The 16,513-nt window shown below is 44.6% G+C and overlaps 1 protein-coding gene and 1 pseudogene across 4 annotated transcripts in view; one reads left to right on the forward strand and one right to left on the reverse strand.

Moving 5' to 3' along the window:
• Window positions 1-16,513, reverse strand: part of rab11fip4a (RAB11 family interacting protein 4 (class II) a) — a 125,116-nt gene that overhangs the window by 67,681 nt on the left and 40,922 nt on the right. For all 4 annotated transcript variants that reach the window (XM_061845658.1, XM_061845660.1, XM_061845659.1 and 1 more), the window contains 2 exons: window positions 4,762-4,864; window positions 3,494-3,597 (listed from right to left, as the gene is read on the reverse strand). In XM_061845658.1, coding sequence (XP_061701642.1) covers window positions 3,494-3,597; window positions 4,762-4,864 — 207 coding nt within the window. The remainder of the gene's footprint in view (window positions 1-3,493; window positions 3,598-4,761; window positions 4,865-16,513) is intronic.
• On the forward strand, window positions 7,647-8,973 carry LOC133514000 (protein Jade-1-like; annotated as a pseudogene).

The following is a 16,513-nucleotide window of genomic DNA, read 5'->3' on the forward strand; positions in this document are numbered from 1 at the left end:
CCCTAGAGCTAGGTTCTGTAGCCGGGAATCGGATCACCAAGTGCTTTTCCAATGTGCACTACCTTCTGACATTGTGTGAAAGAGCCCAGTGACACGTGAGAGTCCAAGGAAACCAAAATTCATAATTAGCATAAAATTGATGTTCCTCTTAGCTAATGGAATCCCAGGAACATGCTATGGTGATAACCAATGGGGCAGCTCTATTGCACCACAAAAACCAAGATACTGGATGTTTACGTTCGGTGGAATTTGGGGGATGCGAATCCAGTACCTATTTTTTCCTTTCGTATTATGAATTTTCCTTCGTAGAGTAGTAGTAGTAACTTCGTAAGTGTTTACAATGAAGCATTTAATAACCTGAATTTTTCATTACTAAAGACATTCGGATATCATCGACCAGTGCCTGCAGGACAGCTGGGGCGTGGGTTTGGCCAAAAGGCCTAACGAGGTAACGTAGTGTTTTCTACGTGTGTTAAATGCTGTCTTCTTCTCGACTCCCTCCCGAATGCGGACAAGGTGGTACTGTTTTTTCATTAAGGATACAGTTGTCCACACACAGACAGAGACTCTTGTCTTTCCTGTCCACAAAAAAGAAACCAGATCCCACTAGTAAAGAGGAGGGCCAGATAATACCTCTGGCACATTGACTCACTGATGTAGGCCTCCATGGGAGCCCGCTCAGGACGGGTGATCTTGAAAGGACGGCTGCTCGGTAGTGGTAGTTGGTCAATGGTGCAACCATTAGGCCTGTATGTGGTCAGATTGGTTTGGTGAATACTGGAGCTAGGTCATGGTAAATCGAGGGGACACTGGATAGGTCAGGGGATTTACTGCTTCAGCCATTTGGGGGTACTGCAGCTGATCGCAAGCAGTTCTCATGACAGAAATTGTTCCATGAGCCTTGGGCATTATCCAGTCAATACTGGGGTTCTGGAGCATCAGCCATGGCAAGCCAAGTGCAACTGGAATTTGAAGGCACTGAAAAACATGAAAACTTGAAATCTCAAGATCGTTACCTTATAGTTTGAGGGAAACTGGAGCGGTCTCTTGCGTGGAACAGGTGATCAGACGCCCAGCAAGGGCACTGTGATTGTTCGGAGTGGAGTTGGTTTGTTTAACTTAAATAAGATTCCTGTCAACTCCCGAGTCTACTTAGGCTAGACGTTAAAAGACAATTTATTCCAGAGAGCTGAAAACGAACAGAAGAGAAGGAACGTCCATTCTGATTGGCCAACTCCTCCTTTATTGCCAGTTCGATGAATGTGTGGGGCAGCTGTCAATGTAGCGGCCCGCTTCACCACAATACAAAATGCAGATTGGAATTTCTCCTGTATGTTCTCTCCAATTCTGAGAGTTTAGTTCAGCCAACCTGAATGGGTTCGCCAACCTTGGGATGCCGGGATAGTGACAAAGTCTGTGGGTCAAAGAAGGATTTGAGAGCGCAGCACGACGAAGAACGAAGTGGGGTAAGTGGAGTCTTCCACCTTGAGTTATGTTCCCTCTGCCTGATGGAAAGATCAATCATCTTATCGAGGGAGTGGACTTATCCCTGCAAGGTAACTCATCTTTAAGTGACTCAGTTAGGGAAAACCTCCTGTTGTGCTTCATCGTTGAAGATACTCAGCAGTGGGTGGGCGAAAAATTATTGGAAGTTCAGCCACAGTATGAGAGTCTTGTCGGAGTGACATCAGCTATTTAGTGGCCTACCTCCCACACGGTCAAATATCTTCATTTCTGTGGAAAAAGAGGCATATGATGTGCAGACGGCTGACCGTTTCTCCCATTCCAACGTAGCCTATAAAAGCTTGGCACCCCGGAAACAGCTGATAAGTAAGTTTCTTTCGGCTTGTCCCTTTCGGGGTCGCCACAGCGTGTCATCTCAGATGAACGCACATATATCTTTGGCACAATTTTTCCGCCGGATGCCCTTGTGGACGCAACCCTTCTCAGGGAGTGGAGGCCCCAGTGGGATACGAACCCACAACCCCTGGTTTACCAAACCAGTGCTGGTGAGATATGCAATTTTAGCATGGTCGATGGAGAACAATTGTGGTTCCTGTTCAAATACAAGTGAGCACTGGACCAAAAAAGGTGCAACAGGACGCTAGATTGCAGTCAAAAAAGGCTGGGGCAGGTACACATCGTTCACATATTGCATGGGTGAAGGGGGCAGTGGGAGCAGTGGGTGTTGGGACAGGTGACTACGTGTGAGGTTGGAGTGAGTCAAATTAATTTTGGAGGGAAGAGAGAGCTTGTGAGAAGTCACATACCTTTTGAATGAACAGAATCAGTGCTTTGTGCTGTTCCTAAAGCATGCTCTTTCCAGTAACTCTTTGTTTAAGGTGACCCGTCTACGTCGGGTCCATGATAAGGCTAGACTACACTGTCAGGATTCAGGTTGCAAGTTGGATCCAGATACAGAGAGGACAGAGAGGTGACTTTGTGAATTGTTCAATTGTATCGGAAGTTAGCAAAGGAGCTCTGGGGTGTAGATATGGAATTTTCAGGATTCTCATGAGGACCAGTCTGCCAGGGTAGGACTCCAGGTTGTCAGTGGGCCGAAAGACGTGAGCTGTAGTTTGCAGGAAACAAGGGCAGACTGGAGACAAAGAACAAAATATGTGGAAGGGATAAAATTTCACAGACCTAAGGAGCCAAGACATAGCCAAGGTGACTAAACTATGAACTCAATGCAAAGTATCTGCTGACCAGTTGGAGTCCCACAGTGTCTTAAGAAGAGTAGAGGTCTAATTAGGATGACAAGGTGCAGCTGCGAGACTCCAATTCTTCAACCCTTCAAAGCACTCATGACACGCTCTTTCTCACTCTGTCTCTCTGTCTCTGCCTCTCTCGGTCTCTCTCTCTCTCTCTCCCTCTCTCAGTTTCTCACACCCTCTTTCTCTCTCACACACACGCACGCACACGCACACAAACACACACAGCAGCCCTGACAAAATTGTTCTCACAAGAGGTCAAAGAGGTTTGATTTGTTTTTTTCTTACTAAATCAAATCGTCGCTTTCAAACTGCATTTTGTATTTGAGTTGCGCTGTCTTTGCAATTAAAATTCTATTGGTGATACCAAAGATTTAAATGTGACGAATATGCAAGACCAGCATCACAAAACTGATTGTAGTCTTCTACAGAGTGGCCAAAGGTCCTTCTTCTGGACCTGGTCCTACTGCCTGACTTCTGTGTCTATTCTAATAATAATAACAATATAGAGAAGAAAAATATGGGCGAAGTAAAATGTATGTAATCTCTCCTTACCTGTGAAAACCCATAATCACCATTGCCGTTGTGTGTTTGCACAGACTGTTCAAGACAAGTCCAAGGACAGCTCAGAAAATGTGTTAAAATATGCCATGCACTTCAGATTGAAATTGTTTTAATGGCTATAAAAGTAGGGGTAGAGGGATACAAATTTAGAAAGTGGAAGGACAATCACTTCCAAGCAATTAAATTGAATTCGAACATTGTGTTGGACAACCTACCGATGGACAAGTAGTGTATTTTCATGTCTCAGTTTGGACTTAAGTTCCCCATTTGTGAGACTGTCGCTCTCCAGCTCTGTCACCTTCTTCTCAAGATAAGACACCTAAAAGAGATATCTGGGTTATAAATAGCCACCATTCAACTGACTTCCATAAAATCTACTTTGAAATAAAAGTCTCTTACACTGTTTATAACAGGGCTCAAACTGGCAGATCACAGGCCATAAAATGTATGAAATCTCTTCTTAACTCTCAAAGTCCCCAAATTAATATGAATGTTTAATGTCAGTGCGCCCCTTGAGTTTTATATTAATGGCACTTTTACAGTGCTGTGTGCGGCGCTGGTGAACCTACCAATCACAGTGGGGTATATGGTTCTCGGGGGCATGAAATCGACCAGGCTTGATGCAAGCCAAGACATTTTTCAATAACTGAAAGTTACAGCAGCAATGTCATGGAGTTTCATTAGTTTTTTTGCACACAGCTTCCTGACACCATCGTCCTTGTTTATCTTATTTTGTGTTAAAAAAAAAAAAAAAGTTTGAGGGGAATGGATTATTAAAAAATGGACACTCTAAATTGCCCCTAGGTGTGATTGTGAGTGCGGCTGTTTGTCTCAATGTGCCCTGAGATTGTCTGGCAATCAGTTCAGGGTGTACCCTGCCTCCTCCCCATTGACAGCTGGAATAACCTCCAGCACTCCTGTGAACCTCACGAGGATAAATGGCTATGAAAATAGATGTATGGATAATGACAATATGCATTATGACATTCATCTATTTTCCATACTCCTTATCCTCACTTAGGTCGCGGGCATGCTGGAACCTATTCCAGCTACATTTGGGTGAGTACACCCAGAACTGGTCACCAGCCAATGGCAGCTGGCATATAAGCCAACAGCCATTTGCACTCATATTCACATCTTTGGGGAATTTAGAGTCTGGGTTGTGAAAGGAAACCGGAGTCCTCAGACAAAACCCAGGAAGGCACAGGAAGAACATGCACACTGCACACAGGAGGGACTAGGACTTGAACCCCAGTCCTCAGAACTGTAAAGTAGATGTGCTAACCAGTCATCCATTGTGCCTGTCCTACAGTATGACAGTGACAACAATTGAACAAAATATTAAGGAGTGCCAAAAGAGAACAAGGGTGACAATAAGTGACATTTTTAATGAATGTATTAATGCAAATGAATCATGCTGATTACTCTAATGGTAAAAAAAATATATAAAAACAGATTTGAATGCATTTGTGCAACTCAGTACCTTCTCTGTAATGATGAGATCACAGGAGTCAATACTGTCTGTGAACAAATCATCTGTGCTGCTGCTCTGATTCGAATCAAGGACATTGGCCTGAAACAGCTGGCTGCAGGGAGGACAAAACATATATTTTGACTTTTAGACTTTCATTTTTATTTTCTATGTGCAATCAATCATCCATTCCACTACTAAGGATCACGTTTTCATAGTGGATAGAAAAGAGACTTCACTTTTTTTTCCCCATTCGTGAATTTTAATGTTTACAATTCAATTGGAGCGGAACGGAATTCAGCTGAAACTGAATTGAAATAGTTAAACCATCCCACCTCTAAAATAGTTATTCTTGCTTTTTTATTCGGTGTCTGGTTAAAAAAAGATGTAGTGCAATATAGAAGTATGAGAACACACCCTCTTATCAGGGAAAAAAAAAAATAAATAAATAAATGTGTTTTGTGTTCATTACAAAAACAAAGTTTCTGTTTCTTTTCTAATTTATTTATTTTGGCGCAACAAATCGATCCAGGGTAAAAATGTACTTTTCTTGTTCAGAAAAAAATCTGAAAGTATTTAATAGAATAATCGCAAGCCATTAGCTGCACATTTCTTTTGATCATTTCTGTATTACCTTCCTTACGCTACCACCAGTGAGTGATTTCTCATTTCTGTCAGTGTAATAAAGAGGAAAAAACAACACCCCCTCAACAGACAAACAGCATTACTCCCTCCTGCTTTGCTGAGCCAGATGGTAACAGGAAGCTTGGTTAATGTCACCCACACCTAAAGCTAATCAACAGCTCCCCGAGAAATCTGGGTTTCCATTCTGTGTGATGGTTTTCACACAGGTCTGCTGTCAAATCTGTCAATCGAATCAGGTGTGCTTTTTTGCCTCACACAACACAAATGTACATTAAACATATTAAGTTTTGAACTTCCAGTTGAGCAGTCACGTGGCATATAACAGAGCTCCCCCTCCTGATCAAGTTTTGTTTATGATAGCCATATACTTTGAGGTTTTCTGAACACAAATTAAAGAAAACAAAGAGGCGTTTATACAAGAAAGTTGTCCCACAGATGACAGAAGAGACTCCTACAGCTGAGGAAGAACCGGTCGACAACGATCCAGCTAATGCTAGCCACTCAGACTCGGACGCGACAAAAAGACAAGGTTATGGCTAACCTGCTAACCACACTGCAATAACTGAGAGAGTTTCGGAGCAAGTGCAGAGACTCTCCGGGGAATACCAATCACGGTGGGATTGTGGCTTTCGGGGTGTGATGACAGTGACAAGTCTTGGTGGAAGCTGAGAAATATTTTTCACTGAGTGAAAGTTAGTGATTTTGCCATGGAGAGTTTTATTAGTTTTGCGCACAACCTGTTTACACCAGCTTCCTTGCTTATCTCATTTTGTGCTTAAAAAAAGACATTTTTAAATGTTCTCTTTTAAATTGTGTGCAACTAGAATCACTGAGGGTCTAGTGGTACACATGCCTACCTTTGGTGTGGGCAGTGTGGGATCGATTCCTGCTCAGTGATGGTGTCGATATCTGCCCTGTGACTGACTGGCGACGAATTAAGGGTGTAGTCCGCCTTTCGCATGAAGTGAGCTTTCCTGCAACTCTTGTGAGGGTAAGTGGCTTGGATAATGACATGATATGACAAATAGTGTGCATATACGCTGAGGCTGTGTCCCAGCCTCAGCCAGAATGGGCCTCCAGCGGCCCCAAGGTGAATTGACTTTTGAGACCACTGATATACATAATCAGTGGAAAACCTGTACGACCAAAAAAAAATCTGTTTGAAACAATTTTGAGTCATGGGCCTTGCCATGTCTCAACAGGAGGGATGGTCATGGTAGATATTATACAGACATTTTCGCACGTTTGCATTCAATTCTTATTAAAAAAAATTTTGTAGATCATGTCTTAATTGCTGCAAACACTATACTCAAGGGAACTGCAAACCTAAGAGACGGCAGTTTCCCCAAGCTAGTCATCCTTTCCAGTTTCTACACTTGAATCTTAAGTTAAACCAAGTCCAGCATTACAAATGTTGTTTAGTATTGATCTGCCCCTTATCTAAATGGGTGGAGATTTTTCCATGTACAAGTGCTGATGCTATTACTGTGGCAAAGGTCTTGTGTAAATATTTATTTCTTCTCATGGCATCCCAGAAAAATTGCATGGCAACAAAGGGCCACATTTTGTAAATCAATTAATCAGTAAAGTAGCTGCAAATCTAGAAATAACTTTGAAAAATCATTTTGCAGGATTAGTGGAACGAAGCAATGGGACATTGAAGTCTTGATTAAGGAAAACTATGGAACATACAGGGAGAACTTGAAGAGAATGTTGACATTTAGTAAAACTGTATATGAAAATAACCCCAACAGATAAAGGAGTATTCCCATTTGAAATAGTATCTAGTAGATTAGATTAGATTAGATTAGATTAGATTAGATTAGATTAGATTAGATTAGATTAGATTAGATTTCCCATGGTAGAGCAGCCAGTGGAGCCGTCAGAAGAAGAAAATACTTTAAGTGATAGTGCTAAATAAAACTGTGAAAGAAGCAAATGATCTGCCGCCTATTTTACCTTCTTCACAGGTGCTCTTGGTGTCCATTGGTGATTGGGTCCTGAGAAAAATCATCAAGAGGAAGTGTTGGTCCTCACCTCGCTGGGAAGATCCCTACCAAGTCTGTTGACCACTCTCACGGTAAGAAAGATAGGAGAACGTCCCACATAGATACACTTGTCCCACTGCAAGCCTGTGGCTCCGTTTTCATTCAATGACGAGTAGCGGTGGAAGTCGGGCGACAAAGGGTGGGGTAGCGATACGCTGCCCTGGTCTCAAACCGGTGAAGAATTCAGCTGATCCGAGCTTGAGCATGTTATGTAAGGGACAGCCACTATTGGGACTGCTGGCCTTAGTGCTGATCGGAGCATGGGTCCTCTGCACTGGCCAGTCTGGGACTGTACGTGTTCGTCACTGGATCTTTGGACATGAATCATCAAGGAGCAAGGACAATCGCACCTCTCCAATGGACACCAACACCTGGTACTCATATGTGAAGATGATGTCCCTCCGTGCACAACCAAGACGGATCAACTAGTGTGGTGAAGCTGGAACTACTCAGACGCCCCGCCATGAAAAGAAGTCTGCAGCAGTGACGAGTCCGACAATGCCAGCAATTCCACCTGCTAGTCCCAGACTTCATTACAGGCCAGGAGAGGATGCAGACAGAAACCATCTGAGGGCTTCAGGATGGACCTGATCACCACCATGAAGGTGCACGACTCGTACCAGCTCAATGCAGAGGATTACTACGTCCTGGCCGATCCAGAGAAACACAAGCTGGAAAAAGGGTGTCCACGTGCCGGTTAGCCCGCAGTCCATCCTGGAACCCGTGGCCTGGGCTCTAACCGACAAAAACAAGGAAGTCAAGTTCATCAGGCCCAAGAAGTTGATCCACAGGTCGGTCACGCTGGCCCTCAGTTATGTGTCACTACGACCTCAACGAGAAAGCCATCACCTGGCTGCAGGTCATCAACGAGGAGTTTGCGAGGTTGGCCCTTCCGCCACTGGATGAATTTGCCATGGAGTGCTCCTTGGAGGAGTTTGAGCGCCGTTGTCATAATAACATGACACACACTACCGAGACACAGTCGGGGCTTGGCATCATGTACAACGAGAATGTGGTGTGCAACATGCCAGTTTCCAAATGGAGAAGACAATAACGAGATGGTGTTCTGCAACAAGTGCAATATCTGCGAAGACAATAACGAGATGGTGTTCTGCAACAAGTGCAATATCTGCGTCCACCGGGTATCCTGCCAAAGTGCAAGTTGTGCCCAAAGAAGGGTGATGCTATGAAGCCCACCCGCAGTGGAACCAAGTGGGTCCATGTCAGTTGTGCCTTGTGGATCTCAGAGATGAGAAATGGGAACCCGGAGAAGATGTAGCCCATCAACAACATGTCGTACATTCCCAGCAACAGGTGGGTGCTCAACTGCTGCCTGTGTAAAGAAAAGATGGAAGCCTGCATCCAATGCTCTGCCAAAAACTGACGCATTGCCTTCCACGTGACTTGCGGCCTCCACTCCGGCCAGCAGATGACCATTATCACTGAGGACGACAAAGTCATGTTCAAGTACTACTGGCCCAAGCACTCAGGTCTTAAGAGCAGTGACTGTGGAGCGGGACTCCACCACTGAAGTTGAATGAAAGTGAGGAAAGCATCGGGAGCGAGAAGGCCAAATTGAGAGGAAGGGATAGCGGGGACAATAAAGAGGACATGGCCACCCTCGGCCTTATCCCTTTCGCCTCGTCGTCCCCCTCGTCATTGCAGTCGTCCTTGTGTCTTGTTCGTCAATGTGACCCGCAGGAAAAGCGCGTCAATGTCTGCAAGATGAAATTGCAAGAGATGGAGGAGGTCTTCTATCAGTTTGTGGATGCCGAGGAAGTGGGCCGTCACCTCAAGATGGCATCTGAGACAGTTGACTTTCTGTACCAGTACTGGAAGCTGAAGCGCAAAGCTAACTTCAACCAGCTGTGGCTCACGCCTAAGAAGGACGAAGAGGACACCCTGGCCAGACGTGAACTCGAGGTGTTGCTGAGAAGACTGCAGCTATTCATGCACCTGCGCCAAGACATGAAGAGGGTCTGCAACCTGACTTGCATGGTGATGAATATGAAACGTTCCATGTGGCAAGTTCAGGAGCAGATCTTGCAGCACCAAGTCCAGCTCTTAGATCAAGAGCTCCTCAGCAGGAATACGTCAGAGCAGGATCTGCAGAGTCTCTTGTCGGTCTCAAACTTGGTCCCCATGGAACCACTCGGAACACAAGACCAAACGAGGATCAAAGGAGGGCATGGAGAAATCATGTGAAAGGAAAAGAAGCTCAGACTCACTGCCGGTATCTGACGATGACAGGCCAAACACTTGGAGGTCATTGAGTTGGATCACAACTCCAGACGCCCAAACCACCCTAAGAACAACCTTTGCTTTGCAACATGAAGTCCCTGAAGCAGGAAGTGATCGCTGAGAAGGAGTTAGTGTGAGACTGCACTAGGAAAACCATTCGGATTGAGGCCCTGGTGCCTGAACAACAGCGAGAAAAACAGCCGGAGCATGAGGATTGGATGTGGAAGTGTTGGACTGAAATTTTAGAAGTCCTGAAGTGCCGCTTTCGCTCTAAGGCTCTGGAGAAAACGGTTGTGTTGAAGCAAGTGATCATGCTGGATAGGACCACAGTCACCGCTTCCTTTGACAACACAATAAACATGGGCATTGTGGGCACCACCATGGGAACCTTATGGTACATAGACTGGTCAGACAACAGCAACATCCGGCTGGTCAGTGGGCACAAAGAAAAAGGTGAATGATTTGGTCTTTCAGACAGATGAGACACACTTTGCCACCTGCAGTGAAGATAGCAGTCTGAGGGTGTAGTCCATCCCCAGTAATAACCTGGTGGTGCAGTTCCAGGTGCTCAACCAGTCATGCACCTGTGTGTGCTGGAGCCCTTTACGGGTCTGCATCGTGTGCACGTGCCGGCGGGATACAGCGATGGCACCCTGCGCATCTTTCGGCTCGCCACCTCTGAAATTAGGAGGAAGCTACATTCTCATCGCGTTTCTGTCACTGCTGTCGTTTACTGTGCCAACGGTGACGGATCCTCTCTGGTGGGAAAAAAATTGTCTCATGGCTGTCAGTCGTGCCCTGGATGGATCAACCATCCACAATTTCAGAGACCACAAAGTGGCAGCCATCACCACCATCCAGAGGGTCCATGAACAGTGTAAGCACTTTGGAGTGGTTGGGAATGAGCTGTGGTCGCCTGCCAGCATTGACAGGTGGGTCAGTGTGTGGGCAGCTGAGTGATTCAAATGCAAGTGTAGTTTACTGGACTGGCTCACACTTCCTGCGCAACTGTATTGCCTGCCATGTTGGGGAAAACTTCCCTCATTGTGTCCTTGTTTGGAGAGGAGTTACCCAAGGAGGTTCCATCTCGAGCTGAAGAAATCATCATCCCTGCTGACGTCACTCCGGAGAAGGTGCCGAAACACATCGTGGACTACTCAGAAAAATATTAGAATGATGTGACACTGAAAGCAGAGATCCTCAAGAGTTCCAATCATCCCTGCGGGGAACAAGTCAGATCTGCATTCGGTTACCTCCGTGGAAACCATTCTCCCCATCATGAACCATTTTTTTTAGATTGAGACATGTGTCAAGTGTTCCACAAGGAATCTGAAAAACAGCTGTTCTACTACGCACACAGGTGGTCCTCCACAACACCGCCCCTCTGTATGACCTCGAAAACAAACAGCTCAAACCTCAGTGTGTCAAAGCGCTCAGTCGAATCTTTTGCATCTCCGACCAGGCCAACGACCACGTCGACAGCGGCGTTGAGCTCAACTGTTTTCAAAAATCTTGTTTTGGAAATCCACTGGCACCAAAGGCCTAAGAAGATGTAAAAACAGTTGTTTGGAAAAATAAAAGCGATGGAGTGCAGGACAATGGCCTTCCTTGAAATGGACAAGGACTGAACTGTCACCAGCAGAGCTGAAGAATCTCTGCTGCGTTTACATGTCGTGGGGCGCCAAAGTCTACATGACTGTCCCAATCACCAGCAAGGGTTACATCTCTAATCACAGCTTCCACTGTCAACAGTTGCCTTTCTCCTACATCTAGCACCAAGAACAGCTACTCCAGACTTGCCTGGGCTGCTGTGTAATCGCACTTGATTGGTTCAGATTGGTTCAAAAATGAGCAACGGTATTCACCCACTGTCTATTTTTTATTATTATTATTGGTCCTGGTTCACCTTTGGACCTTGGTTTTTGTTATGATGAAGTTCCTTGTATCCGTAATTACTGTTCTGGGTTTGTTCTGCCTTTTCATGATGTGTATAATCCCACGTTTCAAATCTATGATGGCTAGAGCAAGGTCAAATATTTTTGTGAACTATGCCCCTCTACAACAAGTAGACCCTGATTATATGCAGCTACTGCCACAGGAAACTTTTGATGTCTTTTATTCACTCAAGTGTAAATTATGAACTTTCTGAAAATGCAACGGCCTTCTGATGTCCCCACTCCTATTTCAAAAATGATAAACAGGAGGGAAATGTTAAAGAACTTATTCATATGTTCTCAATTTGTACATACTGTGGTTGATTACACATAACCACCTAACCTAACTAAGACTTAACTAATACCTTTGAACTCATTGTCTTGAAAACAGATGACATCAATCAGACAGATGCAATCAATCAGACAGATGTAGTCAATCAAATAGTCTCACACACACACACACACACACACACACACACACACATACACTCATCATTTGATTCATGTGAATAAAAAGAAGCTGCAAAGGGACACGAATTGGAGTTGGTTGGAAGCAGGGAAAGGTCCTGTCGCTCCCCTTGCAGCAAGTAAAACGTGAAGCCTTGTCTGCTTGCCTTCTTTTAATAGAGAGTCAAGCTTTCTGAACCTGACATTACGTGTAACGTGAGATGGGGCTATGCCACACAGGTAGGATTTTACTCAGAGTTGAAAGAGAAATTCTGGAAGGAACGAGATGAAGTAGTTCTCAGCATCCAAGATACAGAAAGAAATGTAATTGATGGAGATTGTAATGGACATGTTGGTGAAGGAATGGGTAAGTATGGCATCCAGGAAAGGAACTTTGAGGGACAGATGGTGGTGGACTTTGAAAAAAAGGATGGAAATAGCAGTAGTAAACACTTTTGTTTCCAGAGGAGGCTGGAACACAGGGTGACATACAAAGGGAGGTAGAAGCATAGAGGTGGATTACATTTTGTGCAGACAATGTAATCTGAAGGAGGTTACTGACTGCAAGGTAGTGGAAGGGGAGGATGACTATATTGGTGGGGAGGAAGAGTAAGAAGACAAAGGGACACCAGATAACCATATGGGGGAAGCTGAGAAAAAAAGCATGTTGTGCAGCCTTTCGGAAAGAGATGAGAGAGGCTTTAAAAGGACAGGAGGAGGTCCCAGAAGATAGCCAAGATGATCAGAGCGACAGACAGGAGAGTACCTGATGTGCCTTCTGGTCGGAAAGAGGAGAAGGAGACTTGGTGGTGGAACCCCAAAATACAGAAAGTCATACAACGAAAGAGGATAGCAAAGGCGTGTGATACTGAGAGGACTGAAGAGAGGCGAAAGAAATAGAGGAATTGAGATGTGAAGTAGAGCAAAGGTAGAGGTGGCATAAGATAAACAAGAGGCTTATGATGACACGTACACCAGGCTGGGCGCAGAAGAAGGAGAAAAGGATTGTCAGGTTGGCCAGACAGAGGGATAGGATTTGCAGCAGGTAAGGGTGATTAAGGATAGAAATGGAAATGTGTTGACTGATGCCAGTCGTGTGCTAAATAGATGGAAAGAATACTTTGAGAAGTTGATGGATGAAGAAAATGAAAGACAAGGAAAAGTATAAGAGGGAAGTGTGATGGAACAGGAAGTGGGAATGATGCACTCAAGAGGATGACAAATTGAAAGGCAGTTGGTCCTGATGACATACCTGTAGAGGAATGGAAGCAATTTGACCAACTTTTTCAACAGAATATTGGCGGTGGAGAAGATGCCTGAAGAATTGAGGAAATGTGTGCTAGTTCCCATTTTTAAGAACAAAGATGATTTGCAGAACTGTGGGAACTATAACAAAATCGGTGACAAAAGGCAACATTGGTGGAGACGAACCCTCATCGGAAAGAAGTCCAACTTACTGTCAGCAATGCGGACCAAACTCTGACACTGTTCGTACAGGGACCGAACAGCCCGTATCAGGGATTTTGTTACCCCATACTCCCGAACCACCCCCCCACAGGACTCCCTGAAGGACATGGTCGAAAGCCTTCTACAAGTCCAGAAAACACATGGACCTTGCTTTGGCGAGCTCGCATCCACCCTAGAGGACAATGCCAAGGGTGTAGAGCTGCTCCACAGAAAGTATGAAGAGTCTTTGCTTCACTGATTTCCAAATCTGATTTTTGCTTGGCCAGTGGAAGCCATCATCTGCCTCAGACGTCACACAGGCCAAAGAGGGACTCAAAGATAGGACTCCTTCAACTGATTGGCATTCCGCACCATCGCCAATGGGTTCGGGGATTTCCGCCACGACAGACACCGAACACCTTACAGCCATTCGAAGGCAAAGTATGGTGGTGTTAAGGATGACTCTGGAGGTGGGGAGGACGATTAAGAAGACAAAGGTAGAGCAGAGAACCACGTGGTGGAAGCTGTAAAAGTAAAAATGTTGCGGGGTCTTTCAGAAAGAGGTGAGACAGGATCTCGGTGGACGGGAGGAGCTCCCTGAAGACTGGACTACAACAGCCAAGGTGATCAGAGAGACAGGCAGGAGAGTATGAGTCATATATATATATACTTGCACTTTTTCAGGCGTCTCGGGACTGAAGTACTCAAGAGAGGACTTGCAAACCATCACAGAATTTTCTCTGGCCTTTTTTTTTTTTTTGACAACTCTCGCCAATTAGTTGAATCTTTTTCCGGAGTTACTCCTCGGCACACTCTTCAAGGCTTCGCGTTGGCAACGAAGAAGAAAGCAAGCCGGTACAAAACTTAAACTGAGGAAGAGGGGAAAAGGACGAGCGCTCCTGTCGATTCATCTCGCGAACCTACGGTCCCTACTCAACAAAATGGATGATTTTCTGTTTCTGATCAAGACCTGCAAAGACTTTGGACATTTTACTGCCCTGTGCTTTACGAAAACTTGGCTTTGTGGACGCATCCCCGACACCGCCATTACTCTCCCGCTTTCAACTTCATCATGCAGACCGCGTTCCAGAGCTAACATGGAAATCAAAAGTTGGTGGAATATGCTTTCATATCAATGAGAAATGGTGCACGGACGTTACACAGCTTAGCACATATTGCAGCCTGGTTTTAGAGTCGTTGTTTTTTAACTGTAAGCCGTTTTATTCACAATGTGAATTTGCATCTTTCATTCTACTTGGTGTTTACATTCCCCCTCAACCTAGCATGAACGCAGCACTGCTCACGCTCACCGAGCAGATTAGCGAGATTGAGAAAAACCACCGACATTCACCACTCATTATCCTAGGAGATTTTAACACAGCTAAACTTAAGCACGAACTCCCTAAATATAAGCAGCACGTGAAAGGTCCAACGAGGGAAAATAACACTGTCACCACTGTTAACACATCCATGACTTTAAAAATGCATATCGTGCAATCCCACGCACACCCATTGGCTCCTCTGATCACTACCCGCTGTACTTAATACCGACATACAGGCGAGCACTTAAATGAAGTAAAATCAGTTGAAAAGTGGACAAACGGGGCAAAATTACAACTTCAAAGCTGCTTGGACTGCACAGACTGGAGTGTCTTCGAAAATTCAGTGCGCAGCCTCATGGATATTGTTACCACACGTCAGTGTCTTTGAGGAGGTGTGTGTTCCAACAAAAAAATTTTCGGACGTTCAATAACAACAAGCTGTGGTTTTCAGCCAGACTTAGGCAACTACGCCAGGCTAAAGAGATTGCATATTATAGTGGGGACAGGGCCCTCTACAATCGCAATAGAATCCAGCTGACAAAAGAAATCAACATTGCAAAGAGGGACTATGCAGCTAAACTGAACAAACATCTCGGCGCAAATGACTCCAAATCAGTTTGGCACAGATTAGAATCGCTCACTAACAAAAAGCAACGATCCCCCTTTGTAGAAAACAAGAGCGGGCATTGAGATCACATCGGGGTCTATTTCTTTCAGTCTGCTAACAAAGCCTTTGGTGCATCTAAACATGGCTGCAGCTCCATCAGTGCAGACACCTGTGCAGTTTTCCCATTTAAGTCTACTTTGTTCAAGAAATTCAGACGGGACCTGAAAAATTTCCTCTCGTCTGTTTTTTTTTTGTTGTTGTTGCAATGGCTTGCAAAAAAAGTTTTGTCTTATTGTATATTGATCCACAAACCACACATTGGTAAGGAGTTGGGCATGTCCACTAATATCAGTGGACTCGTCAAGTTGCAATACAAACTACGACTGATACGGACTTTTTCCAAAACTTAACTTTCGATGTCTGCAGACATGTCACAATATGTCTGGAAATGGTGTTAAATGAAAGACGGACTTTGACTATTTTTTAGCCGCTTTAGATCCAAGCATCTCATTTACAATGGCTTTACAGGTGGGAAATGTTAATATCTCTGCCACAGTGTGTGACTTTTTTTAATTTGGCTACAAGCTCAGCAACATGATATCTACCTTTAAGGACTTTCTAGTTTATCTCATCAACGTTGCCTGTCCCTGTGCGTGTGCATGAATACAAACGAAATACTTTGTATTCTTGTGCTGAAGTGAAGGGTGTTTCATTTGGAGATGCCATTTAAGCTTACTTGGAACCATTGGACTGTTGGATAGCTTTTCGCCACACACCAAACACAGCGGAGTCATAATCGTTGGATCACCAGTAACAGTAAATCCAAATGATAGATAGCTTTCCCTATACTGACTCATTCCAGAGACTTTCCAAGAGCAAACAGTCTTTGGCTTCTTTTGACCTCCACTCAAACTTGGGCATTCATCTGAGTCAGAATTTTCTCCAGAGTTAAATTCTGAGTTAGCATCGTTCCTTTTCAGAAACCTCTCCATCACTGTCACTGGTTTACATCACTAGAAACAATGCCACTGTCACCACCCGACGCATCACTAATCAACATAATTAGCTACCTGT

Source organism: Syngnathoides biaculeatus, chromosome 16, assembly GCF_019802595.1.
Source record: "Syngnathoides biaculeatus isolate LvHL_M chromosome 16, ASM1980259v1, whole genome shotgun sequence".
NCBI lineage: Eukaryota > Metazoa > Chordata > Actinopteri > Syngnathiformes > Syngnathidae > Syngnathoides > Syngnathoides biaculeatus.